This window comes from Egretta garzetta, unplaced genomic scaffold, assembly GCF_000687185.1.
Source record: "Egretta garzetta isolate BGI_Z169 unplaced genomic scaffold, ASM68718v1 scaffold256, whole genome shotgun sequence".
Classification (NCBI taxonomy): Eukaryota; Metazoa; Chordata; class Aves; order Pelecaniformes; family Ardeidae; genus Egretta; species Egretta garzetta.
Window position 1 is genome coordinate 2,535,928 of NW_009260073.1, and position 13,543 is coordinate 2,549,470.

The 13,543-nt window shown below is 35.4% G+C and overlaps 1 protein-coding gene across 2 annotated transcripts in view; it reads left to right on the plus strand.

Moving 5' to 3' along the window:
- Positions 1 to 13,543, plus strand: part of PDS5A (PDS5 cohesin associated factor A) — an 84,852-nt gene that overhangs the window by 52,691 nt on the left and 18,618 nt on the right. For both annotated transcript variants that reach the window (XM_035896739.1, XM_035896740.1), the window contains exons 13-26: positions 1 to 46; positions 701 to 782; positions 1,557 to 1,605; positions 1,725 to 1,864; positions 3,313 to 3,428; positions 4,206 to 4,311; positions 5,773 to 5,933; positions 8,626 to 8,749; positions 9,956 to 10,114; positions 10,390 to 10,458; positions 11,137 to 11,273; positions 11,994 to 12,117; positions 12,387 to 12,591; positions 13,110 to 13,224. In XM_035896739.1, coding sequence (XP_035752632.1) covers positions 1 to 46; positions 701 to 782; positions 1,557 to 1,605; positions 1,725 to 1,864; positions 3,313 to 3,428; positions 4,206 to 4,311; positions 5,773 to 5,933; positions 8,626 to 8,749; positions 9,956 to 10,114; positions 10,390 to 10,458; positions 11,137 to 11,273; positions 11,994 to 12,117; positions 12,387 to 12,591; positions 13,110 to 13,224 — 1,633 coding nt within the window. The remainder of the gene's footprint in view (positions 47 to 700; positions 783 to 1,556; positions 1,606 to 1,724; positions 1,865 to 3,312; positions 3,429 to 4,205; positions 4,312 to 5,772; positions 5,934 to 8,625; positions 8,750 to 9,955; positions 10,115 to 10,389; positions 10,459 to 11,136; positions 11,274 to 11,993; positions 12,118 to 12,386; positions 12,592 to 13,109; positions 13,225 to 13,543) is intronic.

Genomic DNA, 13,543 nt, shown 5'->3' on the forward strand with positions numbered 1-13,543 from the left:
AGTGCTTGTACTATTTGTATGCTAGCTTGGATCCGAATGCTGTCAAGTGAGTATAGTTTGTATTCATCAAATGCTTGCTTTCTCAGGCTTCTCCAACTTCTACATAATCTTACTTGTATTATCAGGATTTAAATAAAAATATAAGTAATTGATGCTTAGAATTATTTGCAGGTAGCATTTCAAAACATTTCCCTTTTATATGCAAACTCTACGTGTCCTTTAGACAAAAAGATGCCTTGCTATTTGAGAAGAGTGGTTTTACCCATTTGTTTTCGTTCAGTGAAAATAATACAGAGTTAAAAATGTGCAAGTAATGTCTTCTAGATTTGCTCTATATTAGGGTCCATGATGAAGATATCTATAACTGAATTCCAGTTGGTAGCGGCCTGTTCTTTATGTTGAAAATGTTATTTTCAAGATAATCTGGGTGGTTGTAAGCCATACTGTGGCTGTCCTGCGTATGTGAAATTGTTCCAAGTGGAATAATAAGAGAGATGATGTTCTGTAAAAGGAGAAAATCAGTTCCACCTTGCTTGTAATGGTTATCTTTAATACTTGGTATTTTTCGATCGTACCTAGCAGATGTTGCACTTTTCAAGATCAATAAATAACCAATCAATCTTGTTTATTAATACATCCAGCATGTTCTTGTCATGAACAAATTGGTGAGCTTTGCTTTTCTGGTTTTGCACTTTTCCAGAGCACTGAATGAGATGTGGAAGTGCCAGAACATGCTAAGAAGTCACGTACGAGAATTACTAGACTTGCATAAGCAGCCCACTGTACGGTTTTGAAAGTATTAATACATTATCCAGTGGACCTGTTAGACTAATTTACTGGGGGGTTTTAATACTGTATTATTTGTTCAGTGTGACTTTATTATTCTGTTCATTTTCATATAGAGACAATGTTCCATTCTCATTAAGTAAAATTACTTTCAGTAATGCTTAAAGGTTTATGGGCTCCTTATGTTTACCATTATTTTATATTACTCATCATTCTTTTATATTACTCATCAATAACTTTAAAAAGTTTAAAAAATTTTCCAAGTTCTTTGTTTGCTTTTGATGTACTTTTTTTGTTTCTCATTTTATAACATACTTTGAGAATGGAATGTTGTAACATAAAGCAATGATTTGTTTGTTTGAAAACAAAAGTTTTGAAGTATACTGGAATGTTACTTATAAGTGTATCTTAAAAGTAGCAGAAACTTTAAATAGAAGGGCATTGCTTTGGGGTTTTGGTGTGGGGGTGGGCTTGGGGGAATGGTTTGGGGGTTTTTTGAGGTCTTTTCCCAACAATTGATTTTGATCTTTTGTGTGAATTAGTGAATTTTTGCAGTTCTTCGATGTTGCAAGATTTTTTCCCCCTTTTCTGTGTGTAGTAGCTTCTAATGATACTGATACACTATTCTAGTGTTTATTCTTAAAACAAAAACATAAAACATAAGATTCCAGAGTAGAATGAAGTGCTGCAGAAGAACTAACAGATCAGCTTAAAGGTATATTTTATAAAGGAGGTAACGCTGATTTGTTTGTTTCTGCTCTTGTCCTCAGTCAGAAGCAAACAGTGCTGCCATGTTTGGAAAGCTGATGACCATAGCAAGTAAGTGTTAATAAGTTCTATGAACTGTTAATGCAGCATTCCTGGAAATTTACTTCTGTGGATCTTGGCATCCTGAAGTGGCAAATTTATCTTACGTTAAATTGTGTTTAATCATACAGAAAACCTTCCAGATCCTGGCAAAGCGCAAGATTTTGTGAAGAAATTCAATCAGGTTCTGGGTGACGATGAGAAACTTCGGTCCCAGCTTGAGCTGTTAATTAGCCCTACGTGTTCTTGTAAACAGGCAGATGTCTGTGTGGTAAGGAAATGGAAAAGCAAACTTTTATGCCTTAAATATTTGTGCTTAGAACAGTTATTCAGAGTTAATGGTCTCTTTTAGTACCTTAACATGATTTTTACATATTTCTGATTTTCATAAAATAACCTTTTTGGTTAACCTGTAGATACTATAGAAAATATAATTTATGATCATCGTCTTGCTTCCTAAGAAAACATTAGCTTTGTTCCTTCCTGGGTTTATGATCATCAAACATAAAGACTAAAAGACTAGTTTCATTTTTTTTCAGTATTTTATTTCAAATTACTTTTATGCTAAGGTTCCTAAACTGTCTTCTGACACTGATGAAATTTGTTCCGAGTCCAGCAAACCAAACATTATACCATCTGCTTATTATTCATTTATTTTTCTTCCTAGAACATTATTTTGAGATACATCTTTCTCTCTCTCTCTCTCATCTATTTAACCTCCTTGATGAAAATACACACCTTACTATTAAATTGGACTTTTCCAGAGATTTACAGATTGTGGTAACAATCAAAAACTTTTTATTTTGTTATGGTCCCAAAATAAAGTAAGAAATTTAGTTTTTAGAAATCACTATAGAGAGCATCAACAAACAAATATAGGCTTCTTGGGTTTTGTGTAATGGCTCTGAGATTGCCCAGGGAAGGAATAGAGTAGGTCTCCTTCTAAACTAGTAAATTTTGCACTTTGGGAATGCAATGATGCAATTTAAAGAGGAAGGTTTCTTCCTGCTTCCTGAAGATATTTTAGCATAACAGTTAGAACAATTTACTAGTTTGTAGGGTCTGCAGTATCCAACTCTTTAGGAAAACGAAGGTCAAGAAGTAATTTCTTTTGAGAGATTTTTAGACCTCTGTTCAAAACAAAAAATATCTTCTTATCTACCTTCTGCTAGGTTTGCAGCTGAATTTAACGTTCTTGACATTTGGGGCATTCAGAAGGGAAAAATAGGGTTTGGGATCCAAAACATTTATAGGCAAGTACATGGGGTCTGAACATCTGTTGTAGCCAAGGTAGTGTAGTGCTTCTGCACATCTGCAGTAGTGTAGCTTTTAGTGCAATTTTTTCATTGTTGCTTATAAAATCTCACATACAACACGGTTACCTACAGATTTATGGGTTACTCTTGTCAACATGGATATTTAAATTCATCTACATTGCCTTTAGCTCTCCCTTGATACTGTTTTGGATCTGGCCTGCAGTTCCTTAAGAAACTCTGAAGAACTCTCACTAGAAACCTAAATGCATCTTAACGCTTACACAGTTTGGTAATGATGTGCTTAAGAAAGATTTGGGGGATAATAACAGCCCCCCTTAAAATAAGTTTCACTGATTATATAGACAATTGTGGTTAAAATAAGTGGCTGTATTTGGCTTATTCAACATGCTTAAGAAGTAAGAAAGATTAATATAATTCTTGTTTGTATCTAACATTCTTGTAGAGGGAGATAGCCCGGAAACTTGCAAATCCTAAGCAGCCAACAAATCCTTTTCTGGAAATGGTAAAATTTCTTTTGGAAAGAATTGCCCCTGTACATATTGACTCAGAAGCCATTAGGTAAGTTTGAAAGATCATACTAACTCATGAATGATTATAAAGATGAGATTTAAATGACACCACAAAAAAAAAAAAAAAAAAGTTATGGGGATTTAGATTAGTCTGTCCTAGCGGTAAATGTGCTTTTTTAATAAAACATTTTATGTGATGTCTTCATTTCTAGCAGCCTAAAGAATGCGATTTTTTTTTTCTCTTTCTTCTACTTTTTTGCAGCGCTGTCTGCAAATAATTTAAAAAATACAGTAGTGGTTTCCAGTGAAGCTGCTATTTGTGGGGCTTAAGGTGAAAATGCTGATCATAATTTTCACATAGCAAACTGCAACACAGTCTTCCATATAGCAGTTAAATTAATTAGCTTTTGTGGGATTGTGTAAGAGAATGTTTGGATTTCTTTTGAGACTTGTCTGGCAACCTAATTACATTCTGAAAGTCATGCAACTATGTGTTGATCTGAATGCTGCCAACATGATGGGGGGTGGTTTTGGGTTGGGTTTTTTTTTTCCCTAAAGAATTAATTTTGTAGAAAGCTAAGTCAGAAGGAAAGGGAATAATGGAATGTCTTGATTAAAAAAAAAACCCTAAAAAACAAAAAAACCCAACCCCCTACCGCCCTAAAAAAACCCAACTCTAAAACCAAACACCACACCACCTCCCCCTCAATGGACTACTGCCTTCCCTTTATTGTCAAAAGCAGGTGATCTTGCTGGTGTCTCCAACCTTTAACATGGTTCATTGTCACATCAATTTACTTTTTTCTTTTTATATCTCTTATTTCAGTGCACTAGTAAAACTAATGAATAAATCCATAGAGGGGACAGCTGACGATGAAGAGGAGGGTGTAAGTCCTGATACTGCTATTCGTGCAGGACTTGAACTTCTCAAGGTAATCTACATTAATGCAGCTATAGTTTGTAATGGAAGGGACAGAAGTGGTATGACTAACGATTTAATGTTAGCATGGTTTTAATAGCTATTACTTAGATAATTACTTTTTTAATCTTTGAAAGTGCTTGGTTATTAATACTCACTCGAGAAAAGAATAATGAAAGAGATGGGATTTTTGAAGAAGTGTGTTTTGAAAAGGGTGCCAAGAGTTGAAAAACACACTTTAAAGCAGAAACTGGTTTCTGCTTAGGGAAGTCAAGAAGGTGCAGAGCTGAAGTGAGAGGAAGAGAAATGGGGAAATTAGGAGAAGCACGTTCTTTGGGGCCTGTATGATACTGGAAGAAAAGCAAGCAATAAACTCAAGAGCCAAGTTATGTAGAGAAGAAAAAAGGGCATGGAGGAACTTGTGTTCTCAGTGGTGATGAGAAATAGCTGGGGGAGAAAGAAGGATTTAAAGTATCTGGAAAACATCTGTGATGGATTTGGCAGTTCGCTAACGAGACTTTATTTTCAATATGTTTCAAAGGGCAGTATAAAATATAGGAGGGAATGGAGGGGAAGGTTACATAATTAAAGTGAGACTTTTCAGAAATGTGAATGAATGAGATGGAGTTTATGGAGACATATCACACCAAATTTGGTAGTGACAACCATGGTAAAAATAGTTATACAGAAGTATGCAAGGAAGTAATGTCTGTTTGCTAATGTAGCTCAGAAAAGAAATCTGCTAAGGTTGAAGATTTTGTTGCTGCGATGTGGATCTCTTTGAGAATGTTATTTCACACATTGACACTCACACAAGTAGGCAACTCTGATCAGAGAAACCAAGATAAGATAAATGCAAAGAATACACAAAATACATGCAACTTTTCATTGTTCTCCCTACCTTATGTTATCTGAACTTTACTTAATATAGTTTTGCTTTGGGATAACCTTGTTCTCTCTTGTCTTGCCTTGAATCTCTGCATGCTTAGTTTCTTATTTGACATTTCTGTTTAACAGAATGTGTGTTACTTCATTAGCGTTGGATTAAAAGGGCAGTGATCTATGTTTTGTAGATATCTTAACCTTCTTGACTACTTTTTTGCTCAGGGACTACAGATTCTGGAGAAAGTTAAGTTAGAAAAAAGCATTCTTAAGTACATTGGAATGTAACCAAATACTCTTGAATAAGTTCATTTTAATAAATATATTCAAATAATTCAAATAAACATATTCAAATAATGTAGTATCTTACAAAATATTTGGAGGAGGGGAGGACCTGAAGAACAAAGCATAGATTAATTGAAAATGCTTGTATCACATTCTCCAAAATGCAGTTATTGAATGTAATAATCTCTCATGAGCATGTAATAGCTATTTATGTTGATGGTAATGCTCATAAACAGCCATAATTTTGTTTTTCTGATGATTCATTTACCATGAATAAGTATACCTTTCTCTTAATATGTATCTACAGGTTCTGTCCTTTACACATCCTACCTCGTTCCACTCTGCAGAGACCTATGAGTCTCTGCTGCAGTGCCTCAGGATGGAAGATGATAAGGTAGCTGAGGCAGCCATTCAGATTTTCAGAAACACGGGTCACAAAATAGAAACAGACCTGCCACAGATAAGATCGTGAGTGTATTTTTTCACATGCTGCTTTTCATACCTGGAATTTTGCCTCTTCATAGTGTATTCAATATGTTGCCCCTAAAATTACTTTATAATCTTGTAAATATTAAAAGCTTCTCTTCCATCATTTTGCATTCCTTCACTACCTTTCTGTCTCTTCATTTTTAAATTCTGTGTTCTTGCAATTTTTTGTGTATTTATTGAACATGTTAGGTACTTCTTAAAAATCTTCTTATAATAGAGACATTAAAAATTGCGTGTAGCATGTTTCCCAGGTTACAAAATAAGCAACAGCAAAAATATGGCGAAGATGTAATTCCTTGGCATCGTTTCTACTCGTATCTGTCCTTCACACAATTTTTCTATCTTTGTAAGGAACAAAAATATAATCTCTGATGCTTAACAGCTCTGTTTGTTATGAAACAAGTTGGGAAAACAAGATCCAGAAGCAGGCATGAATTTCTAACAAAGAATAATTGGCTGTCTATAAGTCGGCATTATGCAATTCATGCTTTAAGTGCTGATTATAGCTGCATAATCTACTAGGTATTCACAGACTATTTAAAACCTTGTGGGTAACATCTAAAACCTTAAAATTAGACTGTTAGTAACTAACTCATCCAGATGATAAAACACAGGTTTCACGTTTTCATATATTGAAATAGCATCTTGGGTATTACCATGCTAAAATGCATACCAGTGTACACCTTAAATTCTCAGTGAATTGATGGTGTAACCTCAGAATTCTTAAGGATTTGAATCAGATTTTGGGCAAAAGAAAAATGCTACGAGGTCACATATGAGACACCTTTCAAGACATTTGTAGGGGTGAAGAGAAGGAAAATCCCAGCAATCCCCATTGTCAGTATAGTACTAATTGTGTATAGTTCCCTACTGGAGTTTAGTCAAGACTCTGCATTGCTGAGATACATCACCTTCTATCAAAGGAGCTGGTATTGCTGACATTTCTTTTGGCTTCATGCCTTAGCCAGGTATTGCTTGAAGTATAGTCTAGGCAGTCTCAAGTAACTTAAAAATATAACTGTCCAAATGGAAGTCTAGCCCTCGGCATGGTTTGCAAGCAAGTCAGGTTAATGTTCTGAAAGCCAAAACCAAGTCAGTGTTTACACTGACACAAAGAAAAAGAAGTCCGAGGACAAGTAGTTGTTCCAGATGTCATATATTCAGAAATCTTTATCATAAACACAAGTTTTGATATAATCAGCAAGATAGTTTGTTTCAAGTGACCTGTTTTTTTTAAAACTGCTTGCGCCAACAAGCTGCCTGCTGTCCTTCGAAGTAATGCTCACCAGCAGTAGCCCGAGTTCTCCCTCGTATGGGAAATTAATAGGTTTGTGCACCAGTTCATGGGCAAGGACTGCCACGTGACTCTAGAGTCTGATGGAAGCATTGGCCATGCTCAAAGAGAGCCTATGGACCACGTGAGAACTTGCAGGTGTGAACATGTAAAGGTGCATGCAAACATGTCAGGTTTCACGTTTTGCAGTTTTATGTCAGTTGGCATGTGATGAGGTATGGTTTGTAACCGATACACCGACACTGGGCAAAGGCCCTTTAATGTGCACGTACTTACACTATGAAGACTGTAGGTTGGGCATTGAAGGTTATTTTAACTGTATGTTATACCAAATTCTTTGCTATTTTGTTTCTTATTTAATCTAACTTGTGGAATCTTAGCAGGTTTGAGAAGAGATATTCTCCTACTCAGGATACCGTTAACATTTTTCTAGGGGTCTTTGGTTTTGCGCTTTATGCGGGTTTTGAGGAAAATGTTTGAGACTTCATTCTTTCAAACCTGCAAGCGCCTCCTCTGCCTCTTATTGCTGATTTTGATTATGTAGAATGTGTCAGTGAAGGCTGGGTGCTAAATAATCCATGTACTGAGTGCTGTGTTGTTACTGAGCCTTTCAAGAAAGCAGGATTTTTTTATTTTTTTTTTTAGCTGTTTGTGTGTCAGACGCTTTCTAGGCAATTTTGTTTTCTTGTGTCATTTGTTGGGTGAGTTGCATGGTAAACCTCACGAGTTAATGTCTCAGATGATGACTTCTCAGGGGACAGGCCTGCCTTCCAGCACTCTCTCAGGAGTAGGAACTGAACAGCCTGAGCAACCTCAACCTGGTCTCTGGAGTGGCTTCTGCCCTGCTCTTCCCTTCAGTGGCCTCTGATCAGCAGATGTGTTTCAGGGGACTCAAATGCAAAAGCCGAGAACAAAGCAGTTGTTCACTTGAGTACAAGTTGCTATTAAAGACCAAAATTAAAGTAGTAAAGGCCTATAAACACACTAATGTTTACTGGTTGTTTCATAAATTTTCTTCAGCTGTCAGTTCCAAGCTTGGATAACAAATCCAGGAGTTTACCATCACTGAACCTGTCAGGTTCCCCCCACCTTATATTTGGCTTTCTAAACAGCCTTATTTTGATCATTATTTTCTTTCATGTTTGATTTTTCCCTGTGGGCTTTTTTCTGCTTAACTGTGTACAGTCAGATGTTCAACAAGTATTACTAAATACAATTGCATCCTGCTTTTCACTTTATGATTATGATCCTTCCTGAACAGACTTCAAAGGAATGCTTGATTTATAAGACTGTTAGGATAGATTTGTATAGGTGAAGAGCTTTATGTTTTTGTATATTGCAAATTGCATTTTGAAGTATTTTGTTTAATGTTCACAGAACACTAATTCCGATTTTGCATCAGAAAGCAAAAAGAGGCACTCCTCATCAGGCAAAACAAGCTGTTCACTGTATACATGCCATATTTTCAAATAAAGAAGTACAACTTGCACAGATCTTTGAGGTATGTCTTGCTTTTTTGAATTTAAGATTTATTTCTGTTCTTCTTAATTGATACTAGTAATTACCATTAATTTAGTTCATACTGTTTATTAACAGATAACAATTTGTGAGGTCAGGAAGCCTACAGGGGCATGGTAGTCAAGATAGAATCATAGAATGTTTTGGGTTGGAAGGGACCCCTAGAGGTCATCTAGTCCAACCCCCCTGCAGTGAGCAGGGATGCCGCTAACTAGATCAGGTTGCTCAGAGCCCCGTCCAACCTGGTCTTGAGATAAGTCATTAATTTTACAATAGCAAATATTAATGTTTGTTTCTTACAGTCACAGTTTTGTAATATTGTGATGTCTGATAGATAAGGTGTACTCCTTTTTGTCTACATGGGAAAAGTTAGGGGGAAATAAACTAAATATGCTAGAATGATCCACACTAAATGAGAGGTAACACCCTCTACTTTCAAACTGCATTAAATTATCATGTTTAAGGTCTTTGCACATACAGCACTTTCTCACTGAGGAAGTGAGTGCAGAATAACTACTTGACTATAAGCTCGGATATTAGCTTACTGCTCACTTACTGCTTGCTTAGGCAAGTTGTAAAGCAAAAAGTCCCCTTATGCAGAGCAGAGAGGTTATTACTTTTCACTGTAATCTTTTAAATAACATTATTAGCCTGCACTTGTAAAATATCTTAGGTTCTTAATCTTGGCTGTCTTTGAACCTATGCATAATTCAGAAGTGTGAAAAGCTTTGAATTAAGCTTATGAAGTTTGATCTCTGCTTGGACTTCTGTCAGAGTGCGTGTTCCCTTGCTAATACCAGAATATGATGTGAGGGTGCTGAGCAATACAGCAACACAGAATTATACTGGTGACTGTTACCTGGAAGAGAAATACCGATTGCTTGATAGAAATGTCCCTAGTGGTTTCCAAGGTTTTTTTTACCTGCTATTATTTTCTGCCATTTGCAGTTACAATTCAGGTTTTCACAACTCTTGAATAGAATGAGCCAGAGTTTTTCCTATATCTCCCAGGTTTGAATGTGTTTCACCATTAAAACAGGAAAAGAATATAAAGCTTATTTTGCCCGTATCTCAAAACTGTGAAACTCATCAGCAATACAGCAGTAAAATAAATTCAGCGTGCTAGCTTACTTACCTGTAGTTGAATTTAAAAAAAAAAAAAAAAAAATTTTTTTTTTTTCTTCCTCAGCCTCTTAGTAGAAGTTTGAATGCTGATGTACCAGAACAACTTATAACTCCATTAGTCTCATTGGGTCATATTTCTATGTTGGCTCCAGACCAGTTTGCTTCTCCAATGAAATCTGTTGTAGCAAATTTCATTGTGAAAGATCTCCTAATGAATGACAGGGTAAGATTTTCTTTTTTTGGTAAGTCCTTACTATTTTGTTTGCTTGTTATTAGCTCTGTGGGGAATAGAGTTTTGTTTTGGTTTGGGTTTTTTGTTTGTTTGTTTTTGTTAAATGGGTCAGTAAAGGAATGTTCTATAAATGGCTAGTACAGTGATACTGCATTATAAAAGATCTTTGTGTGAAAGAAATCTTAGTCCGTCACTTTTTTCCATTTTTACGTCTACATTTTCTGTATGTGTTGAACCAGTTCTTAAACTGACATGAATATCTGTAGTCAACAGGTGAGAAAAATGGAAAATTGTGGTCTCCAGATGAAGAAGTTTCTCCAGAAGTACTAGCAAAGGTGAATGATCTGCTGTCAGTAACAATGTGTATATTTGAGATTAAAAGCTTATTTTTTTCCAGGCTGTGCGATGAAAGAGTTAGAATAAATCCCTTTGAGTACTTTTCTATTAGTCGTCTTAGAATATGCAGAGTTCTAGAGTTTTTGTGGATTATACACACAGTTATAGAACTGGCAGAAATTGCATTTTAGTGTCTTCAGTTACTGATATTAATTATATTGAATGTTAAGAAAATGAAGAGAATCAAAAGTTTAAGCTTTCCTTACAAGAAAGGTAATTTGACTGTACTGACTGTAAACAGATTTGAATTAAATTGAGACATTGGTGAATTTTATTCATTCATCTTTATAGGCTATTTACCGTGAATCTAATTATGGCCATTTCTAGAAATGTTTATCTACTTGCTCTTATTTTTAATCATGTAGCAAGTATCCTGCATCCTCTAGATGCACTTGTGAGAAGACACTGATCCGTAGTTGAAATGTCCTGATGTCACAAAGACTGCTACTTCCTTCTTCACTCTGTAAATATTTACTGCTTCATTCTGTTCCTTTAAAAATAAATCAGCTCTATCTAATAAATAAAGTCTATGGAAATTTCAGTTTGACAGCAGTAGGTTTTAGTGCCTTATCAACTTTAGGAAGTAAGTTCATTGTTTATTTGTTCATGTTTGATAGGTGCAAGCAATTAAACTTTTGGTACGCTGGCTGTTGGGTATGAAAAACAACCAGTCGAAATCCGCAAATTCTACGCTCCGGTTATTATCAGCTATGCTTGTCAGTGAAGGAGACTTGACAGAACAGAAGCGAATCAGGTCAGATTTTTTCTTTCATGCTTCCATCAGTTTTGTTGTAGAATTTCAAAGAATATTAATTCTTTTGGAGCTTTTTTAGAATTTTTAAGTTGAGCACAATGTTGGCTAATGGGATGATAGAAAATGGATCTGATTGGAGTTTTAATTTTAGGAGTGGAATGGCAAGGGTAAAAAAATGCTTGATACTCCTTCTTTTTTGTAATTTACTGATAATCTAACTTGGAATCCTGTCAGTGTCTTGATAGTAAAAGACATTCTAGAGAGTAAAAGATCTGCGAGAGTATCTTTGAAAACAATTTGAGTGATGAGATTTAACACACTTAGGAGTCGGGGCGATCTTGGGTAGAGCTTCTTCATTCCAACACTGAGGTAACTTTGCACCTCATCTCCATTGTGAGGGTGAAGGAAGGAAAGAGAAAATCTGTGGCAAAAGCATTGCTTTCACTTAGGCAGTGATACGAAACCAAGAAACTTGACTCCTGTCATTTCATTATTTTACTGGAATTGAGTTTTTTGTGGGAAAGTAGAGCCCCTTATTTTCACAAATTTGGTTGGTTTAATTTAGCTTGATCTGAAGCTATAGAACTGTCATCTGATCTGATGGAGAAAAACCTTAATTGCTCATTGATCTTGTAAAAAGAAGTCGTCATGACATGCAAGTAATTTAAGGATAGTTGTGGAGAGTTGTGTTTTGTTTTGTTTTCTCTCATGTTTGTATAGTAAATCAGATATGTCTCGACTGCGGTTAGCTGCTGGTAGTGCAATAATGAAGCTTGCACAGGAACCCTGTTACCATGAAATAATTACCCCAGAACAGTTCCAGCTCTGTGCACTTGTCATTAATGTAAGTAACTGCATTTGAATTGAAGTGACTCTTAATTGAGTTCAGAGTCCTTACATTTGAGCTTTTATTGCTGCTACATTGAGAATTTTCTGTTCCTCACTGCAGCTTTCAAAAGAAACTTGAAAATTTCTTGAAACTTCAGGTATTTATTGTGCTGCACCTGTTAATATTTTTAAAATGTCTCCTCATAATTCTACCTTGAATGCTTTTTTTTTTTTCCCCCAAGACCAAGATTTTAATGGTTGCATTCATGTTTTGTGTTGCTATAGGATGAGTGCTACCAAGTGAGGCAGATATTTGCCCAGAAACTGCATAAGGCACTTGTGAAATTACTGCTCCCTTTGGAATATATGGCAATCTTTGCTTTGTGTGCCAAAGACCCTGTGAAAGAGAGAAGAGCACATGCCAGACAGTGCTTGCTCAAAAACATCAGTATACGAAGAGAATATATTAAGCAGAATCCTATGGCTAACGGTTAGTATTTCAGTAAAATTGTTAAGAATACAACAGTCAAATACTAAACTGGAAGGAGTAATCATTAAAACTTAAGCAAATTGCTTTTGTCAAGAAACACTGGCTAAGTTTAATTTTTGTTTCCTCATCTTTATATTAGACACATTCAAATCTAAATTTACTTAGTTTAGCATTAGCATAAACCATGAAGTATTTTATTTCTCTGTACATTGCTGAGAATGATACATGTAAAATACAGTGCTCTTACTGTGGTGGTAGTTTTGCTCAAAAAATAAAATTTTGTTTTATCATATTTCAAGCTTTATGACCGTCTTCCTGAAGTAAGACCAGATAGTTTTGTAGTAGTAGAACTCGTTCATTTATTTTTAATGATTCATTAAAATTAAAATTTGCAGGAAGAAAATGTAAATTGAAATTTTACATTCCATATTTGAAAATTAATACTTTAAAAAGTGTTTCTTGTGATGCACGTGTGTGTGTGTAATACAGAGGTTATTTATGATTTTTTGTTACTGTAGAAAAATTGCTATCCTTGCTGCCTGAATATGTGGTACCATATATGATTCACTTACTGGCACATGATCCGGATTTCACAAAACCTCAGGATGTTGATCAGCTTCGTGATGTCAAAGAGTAAGTGCCAAATGATTCTAGAGTTGTTATGCTGAGAATTTTTCTGTGCTTGGAAAAAACTGGTTAGAAGAAGGAATTATTTTGCAAAACAGTAATCTTGGAAATGTGTAACAATTTATACCAAGGAAGAAGGCATCAACAGCTGCTTAGCAGTATATTATGAAAGAGTAAATGGTAGCCTGTAGGTCACACCATAGTATACCCCATTAGTTAGTTGTCTAGGCTTCTTTTAAAGTGAAGTAATGATTTTGGATTCTTGTATCTGTGCCTAGGAATACCTGTAGAATTTCCCAACACACTGAAGAGATGCCAAGTAATG